The sequence below is a fragment of the Thamnophis elegans genome, chromosome Z (genome assembly GCF_009769535.1).
Source record: "Thamnophis elegans isolate rThaEle1 chromosome Z, rThaEle1.pri, whole genome shotgun sequence".
Lineage (NCBI taxonomy): Eukaryota > Metazoa > Chordata > Lepidosauria > Squamata > Colubridae > Thamnophis > Thamnophis elegans.
This window is the reverse complement of record NC_045558.1, coordinates 112,843,747-112,853,042: the sequence shown is the minus strand read 5'-3', so window position 1 is coordinate 112,853,042 and position 9,296 is coordinate 112,843,747. Positions and strand designations below refer to the sequence as shown.

The following is a 9,296-nucleotide window of genomic DNA, read 5'->3' as shown; positions in this document are numbered from 1 at the left end:
CTGTGGCATTGACCCCATCAGGACAAGCAGCAGTTTAAGTCCACGCTTTCACTCCTTACAACAAGTGAATAATCTGCTTCTACCTAATTGGGATCTATGGCTTCCTATTTTCTCCCCTTTGGGGAGAAATACTTAGGAGAGAGAATCAAAGAGGTTACTTTGACCCTTTTATTCTTTACCTGTTTTTGGGGTGAGTAATCCTTTTTTTGTGTGTGTTTATTCTGCAACAAGCTAATATATGTCCCAAAGGTGCTTTTTTTTTTTTTTTTTTTTTGTCAGGAGACAACTGGGATTTCTTGTTTTTTCTTTGGAAGATGTTTTGCTTCTCATCCGAAAAGCTTCTTCAGCTCTGACAGGATAGTGAGAAATGGGAGGATTTATACTCCTTGCAGACAGTTGGTAAATGGCATCCTTTTAGTGGATCATTGAAGATTACCAGCTGTCTACAAAAAGGATGCAGATTCCCAATGGTCTGCAAGGAGTATAAATCCTTTCATTCCACACTATCCTGTCAGAACTGAAAAAGCTTCTTGGATGAGAATCAAAATTCTTCAAAAGAAAAAAAACAAGAAAGCCCAGTTGTCTCCTGAAAAAAAGCACCTTTGGCACAATCATTACCTGGATGTCTGAGAATCTCTACAGACTTTAAGCTAATAGATGGTTAATTCCTTTACCCCCGGCTCCTACCTTTGTTACATGTGGCAACAGAGCAAATTCCTTCTCCATTTGCCAATATGCACCTATGTATATGTATATTTGCCTGTAAAGTACTTAATTACTAGAAATCAATCTAAGCCAGTTGTTAAAATAAACTAATTGTTGACTATTGATAACTTCCTGACTCTTTTCTGGTGGATCTCTTGATGCCAGCTAGTCAATGATTGTAACTTATGGTGACTTACTGGTCTCACTAGCTAATTTCTAATGGATGATTTAGTGCTTGTTAGCTTTTATGTTATGTTTTTAATCAAGGGAACTTACCAGAATATAAACTCTCAAGGTAAAACCAAAGTGGTTAGAAGGTGGATGAAGAGTTATTTGTGGCATATCTATTATCTGATGATTGCCAACCTTCTTACAAAGAAATGTTTACTAAATAAAGGCTAGTCTGATCCAATAGCTTTTCTCAATGTTCTTTTAAAAAAGTACATGCTTAGAAATGCTTTCCACTAGTTTCTTGTACTTTAATGGCACTGAAAAAAGTGACTTAAAACCATTTTTCACAGTTACAACCTTTGAAGTATCCCCATGATCATCTGATGAAACTTCAGATATTTAGCAATTGGTTCATACTTAAGACTGTTGCTTTGTCCCAAGGTCATGTGATCACCTTTTGCAACTTTTGACAAGCAAAGTCAGGAGAGAAGCTACATTCACTTAACAACCAGATTACTAATTTATCAACTGCAATTATTCACTTAACAACTGCGTAAAGAAAGATTGTAAAGTGGAACAAAACTAATTTAACAAATGTCTCACTTAATAACAGAAATGTTGTGCACGGTTATGATTATAAGCCAAGGACTACCTGTGTGCCTTTCAATGATGATGATAATAAAGATGACAATGATGATGAAGATGATGACAATGATATTAATAGTGACAGCATTACTCATACAATTCACTAAACAAACATTCTCAGATTAGACTATTAAATCTCAGCTCTGGAATAAATACATTCTAAAATGAAGATTGCTTTCAGCATTTATAAAGTTGTTCTAACCCTTTGGTTATATATATTTTTATATATATATATATATATATATATATATATATATATATATATATATATATATATATATATATATATATATATATATATATATATATAGAGAGAGAGAGAGAGAGAGAGAGAGAGAGAGAGAAACCTGATAAAGTTTTTATTGAGTCTGGCCACTAAAAATTAGAATTACAGTCAAGAAGCACATGGAAAGGCCCTTGCAACTTTTGAGTGAATAAAACATGGATCAGCTGGAACAGAAGTATTCCAATGTCATAAATCATGGACTGCTTTTGCTTTGCTTTTCCCATCCATTTTTTGTAGAATAGCATTTTGACCAAAATGTGAGAGGGTGTCTTAAGCTACCAGTCTTGGACTATATTCTCCATTTTGAACTATGTGATTTCTAATGATCTGACAGACAACCATTCTGGTATTTAGATGAGTCTTTGTTAGCTTAGGGAACATCATGCAGGCATGCAAATAATTAGCATATAGAATCCATATCCTCTTTATATTGTCTAAATTTCATACTGGGAAGATAGGAGGAGAAACAAAGGCATATAACCAACTTTTCAGCAGCCAGATAAATGACCAGCAAATAATTGGTGGCTTTGCCAGTGCACTTCAGCATGGAGAAACTGAAATTAGATTGGAAGGGATCATAAATGTCGAAGAGAAAATAGTTGAGGCTTCAAAAATCCAGATGAAATTTGATAAGAAAATGATATAGGCTTTGCTGCATAATAATGGTTGACTTGTCTTTTGGAACCTAGCTCTCACAGTTCTTGTAACGGAGGCAATGAATGAAGTTTCCCCCCTTCCTTCAAGCTGATTTTAAGCTCTCCCTGTACATACAAATATACATACATGCATACACACACATACACACATGTAAATAAACAAACATAAATTCATGTTGGATTCAGACCCCAGTCTGAGGCCAGATTTTAGGAAATAGGACTTTCCAAATATTGTCATTTATTATTGATCATGATGTCTAAAGTTCTAAGGGCTCTTCTTCATCTTAATATGTTTTCCTCTAATTTCTCAGACAATGGGAAGTATGTAGGTAGACTTTCTACTTTATCAGTTATTAATCTCATTGTGTCCCTGAAATGAGGACAGCAATTGATTTCATAAAGGAAATCTAAAGAAAGTGATTGGTAGATTCCCTTGTGTCATCTGTCAGTTTACAGGGTTACACCTTCTTAATCTTTCTAACATCATTAGTGCTAGAAGGGAGTGGAGATTCCTCTCTATTTGACCTGACTGATAGGGCAAGCCACTCTATGTAAAAAGAGAGCAAATCCTATACCCTTTTAGCGCTGAAAAAGTTATTTAGTCGACTAATGAAATGTCTGCAAAAAAACAACAGCAACCAAACTTAGGGCCAAGAACCCCATAGTATGTGTGTATTTTAATTTTCAATTTGTAGATGCACATACAGCTGGCAATGCAAGTAACTGTAGGTTGTGAAGATGGGGTTTAGGATTATTTCAGTTCATGCTGCTCTTTGAGAAGACTGGTGATTATGATCAATACAAGGCTATACTCCTGCATAAGAGCTTGTGAAACTTCAACAGTTGTGGGGAGGGGGAGATTTCTTGGACCACCCAGATCCAGACATCGGATAAATATTGGCAAGGAGCATTTCCTGTTGGCTAAATAAATAAATAAATAAAATAAAAATGGGAGATGAAGAAAACATAGACTTTGATCATTGACTACAAGGTTGCCAAATTAGAACAGGCTCACAAACAAAATATATCCAAGCCAAACTACACAAAGGTTGGACCTGTACGTTATTATTTTACTTTTTTTCCAAATAATTTCTAAACAGTGGCTACCAGGAATGGATCTAAAAGTGGGATCATGACCAAGACGACAATTTTGAACTCTAAATTAGCCATATAAAAATGCACTTCCCCAAATCTGCTATGGGTATCAGTAACTTCCATTCCTAAGAATATGAAAAGAATTGAAAGTTTAAAGGAAAAAAAACTTTGTTTGCCTTAATGCTCCCGTCTCTCTTTTCAGGCTGCCAAATAGAATATCTCTCTTTTTTGTTATTTCTCTTTCTCAAGTCTATATCTTTCTCTCGTTTCTATTCTTTATCAGTCTAAATCAATTCATTGTAAGATGGAGTTCTTTTCATTGAAGACTATAGCCTGTAATCTGCTATATTAGCCCAGGTTATTAAGAGTGCATAGAAGCAAAGAATTATACCTCCACCTTCTTTCATAGGTTTTAGAAAAGCTGCCAATAAAGTTTCTTCTCATGTGCGCTTGTCAAAGATGTTAAGATGTAAGACAACAGTTCTACTTGAGATTACATTCCTCAAACCACTTCTTCAGTGGCTCTGGGTCTGTTTTTTTCTTTGACTCTTTTACTGTATTGTACCTCCTAATGCTTACGTCTTCCAGTTTTTTCTTCATAGAATTTTTTATTTTTTTTCTTCTTTTCTACGAACAGATTTAGCATTTCAACAAAAGGTATGCCATTTTTTTCTAACCTGGAACATTCTAGAGGGTCCTAGACAGAAAAGCTTTCTACAAATATTTTTGAACATGAGCATGGGTATCCCACATAAAACAAAATATATGACAATATTTCTCTCCTAAGGCACCTCCCTTTCTAAGTTCAATACATTGCTGCAATGATCACTCAATGGCTGCACTCAAAACAGGAAATCTTCATGTGTGTGTGAGAGGGGGGGGGGAAACTGAAGATGTGTATCACCTGAAGACAATTGGCAACTGAAGATATCAACAAAACATTCTCAACTATGCAAATAAAACATCTTATTAGATAATTTTTCTTCTAGTACCATTGCTAAAATAGACCAAAAGAGGGAAATCCATTAACTCTTCTTGAATGACCCTAGTTCCTTGCCCCTTTGTTATTTCTCAATTAAGTATTTCTTATATTTATATTGTTCCTTTTATTCAGAAATCTAAGTTAGTGCATGAAGTACTCTTCACTAACCTATATTATCATCACAATATAGTATTTTTTCATTCATTTGGTAATTTTGACAGTTTAAAGTGAATTGAACCTGGGACTTTCTACTCCAACCCCAAGCTCTGACACATCACTCACTACATTGGCTTTCAAATCCATTAATGATTTTTTTAGTTTTCATTGTTATTGTACTTGTTTTTGCTTTAAATTAACATTTGTCTTTCCCACCATGTTGTCTTTGCCACCAAGTTAGTTAGCTAAGTCAAATCAGGGATCCTTTATGCTTTTAAGTATATTGTTACAAAAAAAAGTATTAAATTATACCAATGGTGCAAATGAGCTCTTTTTAATCACAGTTTTCCTAGACTAGTTCATACATCATTCTAAGTATAATAGTGTTGGCTTTACTTATTTTATCATCCATTTCATGAACCCAGCCACTCCTTGTAATCCATAAACCATAAATTATTATCTAATGGAAGGGGCAAAAAACTAGGGTGGTTCAAGAAGAGACCCTACCCTTTATATAAGAACAGAAAAGACCCTGTCAATGTAATACTCATGCCAGAAATTCTTCAAGCTTTCAATTGGGATATGAACTATCACCAAAGTGCAATCTCTTTATCTATATTTGAGGGAATTTAAAAATCAGACTGCATAAATGTAATATACAGTGATTTTCCTAGTCTCCTTTCAGTATTCCCTAAGAGCCTGGAACAAGACTTTCACTACAGATAGGTCACTAGAAGACATGCATGCATACTTTAAATATGCAATTCAACTAAAGAAGCTGTAGAAGAAATACATCCAAGATGTCTAGTTGCTGTAATTATAAGTAGCTGTTGCTTGAAAAAAAGGGAGATGAAGATTTGAAATCAACAGGAAAAAGAGCAAATGTTTACCAATCTTGCATGGAAATTTTCTGGCTCTGCATCAAGCAATATTAGTACTTGTAGCTGATCTTTGAAGCAACCTCTCTCTCCTAGAGCAAACCAGTTAGAGTTGTTGAGCAATATTCTCCATTTTCCATTTCATGATTAAATTTTCCAAGAAACAACTCCTTTTTTAGAAATTCAGTGAGATTATGAAATTTTGCCTTGCAAAACCAACTTTTAAGACTATAGAGTCATGCTAAACCTGAGGATCATCACCCTTGTGAGTCTTTTTAAACTATTAACACTATTAAACTATTAAAAGAAAGACACGGGAGAGAGAAAAAACCTTCTAGTCTCTTTCACCAAGGTCGATGGGAATTTTCAAATAATAGAGGCAGGTAATTTTTATCTGGATTGTGATTAAAGCAATAGAACCTCTATGACGCTAATTAGTCATTTTCAATAAACACACAAAGAGAACTAGAGAATAACTAATTTTGGATTTCCAGTAAAACTGATTTGGACTGTTACAGAGTTCTGTTTGCTTCATTGCTCTATTGCGATAGATATTGCAGTTCAAACTTAACATACTGAATCATTCTTCCAAAGTTCAATAACTGCCACTTAATTCATCACTGTGTACTATTTTGGTTTTCCCAGAAAGGCATTACCTTCATAAGGTTACTTCAAAGGGAATATTCTTGAGCTAAGACTAATTGCAAATTTCTCTAATGCTAGTTTCTCTCAAACTGTCCTCTATAACAGTGGTCTCCAACCTTGGCAACTTTAAGACTTTTAAGAACTCTGGAAGTTGAAGTCCACAGGTCTTAAAGTTGCCAAGATTGAAGGTTACTGCTCTATGACATCTCTTAGTTCTTACTGAGCACTTCAGAGTTTTTGGCTAACTGTGCACTCAAGTTTTGAGCATAGGTGGGAGGGGGACCCATAAGTTAACTTTTCTAAATATGTCTATTATCTGTCTTTTGCCCGGCAGTCCTATCTAGAGTTTTAATGTCAAATCTTTTAACAAATCTAGAGCTAAAAGGAGGCAGAATGTTATTTGTCCATCTCACTAACCATTTAAACATATAGACTTAGTTACACACACACACACACACACACACACACACACACACCCCCTACTGAAATTATCAGAGTATTAGGAAACTTGTGGATACAAACCCATGGTTAACCCCAGTACAAACAGTGATCCTTATGAAATCAACCCCTTTGTTGTATTACTTGAAATTAGAATGGCAATAACCTGTAGGGGGCTTGAAGGGGAGGTGGAAATCCAAGGTCACATTACAACTACATCTATCTATATCTGCTCACATTGCATCATGCCAGGATCTACAAAGTAGTCAAAGCCACATTTTGCTATAACTAACATCTCTAGAAACAAGAGAGCTGTGTAGGCAATAGTGATTGTGCTATTGGGAGATTCTGCCAGAATAATTTAGCAAAACATGTACATTATTTCAACCTGAAGAGAGTTGCAGATTGAAATAATTCTGAAAGATTACTTTCAAATGAAAGCATACTACAGAATATTTTAAGATAACTGAATTATCTCATCTCTCCCCAGAATTTAATGATCATTTTTTCTTTCTTTTCCCAGTCTTCAAGGAGTGAATTGTTGGAGGAAAAGGGGAAGAGGCAGATTAAGTGGCAAGCAGAATGGTTCAATTCATTGGAGGACATGGGACTTGGTATAATAGTGCAGAGAATAAAAAGTATGACCTGAATGGAGAGAGGGACGATCAATTACCAAAGCAGCAAAAAGGGAAACAGTGCTTAAAATCAAATAATGAGGGAGGATTATAAAAAATATCTCAGACAGGCATCTCCTTAATTCACATGTACATAAAAGAAGATTATGTTACCGTAGCCAATCTAAATGGAAGTAGTTTATTAGACTTTTTGTTGTTGTTAGTTGTGAAGTCGTGTCCGACCCATTGCAATCCCATGGACAACATTCCTCCAGGCCTTCCTGTCCTTTACCATACCCAGAGTCCATTTAAGCTCACACTGGCTGCTTCAGTGACTCCATCCAGCCACCTCATTCTCTGTCGTCCTGTTCTTTTGTCCTCAATCATTCCCAGCATCAGGCTCTTCTATGAAGTTTATTTCTTAGTCTAGGGCTGACAAGAGTCTAGGGCTGACAAGAAATCTGCCTGATGGCAATATATTATCTGCATTCATTTCAACAATCTTTGCTCATGTCCTGTTTTTGGTTTCAATTATACATTGACATATTAGCAGATTACTCAAGATCAGAAAATCACAGCACAAAGAAGGTTACTAAGTAGTTTTGCTTTTAACAAGAATATATAGAGCAACAAAACCAGTCCAGAGTTCCAAGAGCCATGTCAAGGTTATCAATCAGTCCAGAGGTGGGCCAAATGTAAACAAATCTCACACAAGAACTGGAGACTGCACCTGTTGATTCCAACAAGGGATCATGGATCAGGGCTACCTCTTAAAGCCAGCTGCCTTTATTCAAGAGATGTATGCCTTTACTTTGCAAGGAGCCTCACAGAATGTCTTTTCTATGCTCTTCACTCCAGTCATCAGGTGCAGGGACTGAGAGGTCATATGTCATCATTATCTGTACTCCAGCTCTTTAGGTGGTGCCTGTGTTTGATCAGCCTCAGATGATTATTAACTGTGTATCTCCTGAGACTGTTCACAGGTTCTGCTGGAGCTTTTCTTGAACTTCAGAACCATCATTTGAATTCTTACTGACTATAGCCCATCTGTAGTAGACACATTTAGAGGATTATATTCAAGGGAAGGGGGAAAAGAGATGTAGCTCAAATTTTGTGCTAAGAACAATTGTATTATTATTATTATTATTGGTCTGGGAATAATCAAGAGGGAATAAGAAAGATCCAGGTTGCCTTGACTTCTAAGCTACACCTGTTCTTTGCATAGTTTTGACTTGGGAGATGGAAATTAGATCCCCATTTTGCTCCCCATATTTTTCTGTTGAGTGTCATGGAAGATTATTTCAAAAATATATGAAAAAAAAACAACTAAAGGAAGGGAATGGAAAGATGCAACAGGATGAAGAGCTGAGCCAATAATACATTTATATTTTGGAATATTCTGATGTTAGAATACATAAACCTATTATGTAAAAAGTATAGTGAGCAGGATGGGTTTCTGAAAAAGGAAAATGTATTATTGGCTAGAGTGGCTCAGCTTATTTTTTAAAAAAAATTAAAATAGGAAAATAATGTAGTAGAAATGCATAGTTCTTAAAACTACCATTGAATAAAACAAAATGTTTACATACAAAGGCTGAGATTTGTCATATTCCAATAGGACTCATGGATGCAAACTAGATTTGTAGAATTTGCATGGTATGACAATGAGTTTAGGAATGGAATGGGTTGTTCTACTAAAACATTTCTAAAATGATATGTAGAAAATATGTATTATGCAGTGCAACATTCAGCAATGGACTTTTGAGAAGTTGTATCTTATTTTTGTAATTGTTTATGTTGTATGGACTAAGTAGTTCCAACAATGGATTCACATGTAAGATGAAATATGATATTATTTTTATGAAACAGTTCATGCCCTCTAGTACATTTAGTTCACTCCTATGCTTTATAATTATTTAAGATATTTATACTCCAAGCATTATTTAACAGACCCAAACTAGCCAAAGGAATATTCTGTAAAACATTTATTTCAAGCTTTTGGATCAGTTAGATAAGCACCATTAA

General features: G+C 35.2%; 1 protein-coding gene across 1 annotated transcript in view; it reads left to right on the top strand.

The window, feature by feature from the left end:
* LOC116520849 (deleted in malignant brain tumors 1 protein-like) overlaps positions 1 to 9,296 on the top strand; it is a 34,176-nt gene continuing 24,880 nt past the window's right edge. The window contains exon 1 of the mRNA XM_032235260.1: positions 1 to 190. Within this exon, the coding sequence (XP_032091151.1) occupies positions 97 to 190 (94 nt within the window). The 5' untranslated portion in view covers positions 1 to 96. The remainder of the gene's footprint in view (positions 191 to 9,296) is intronic.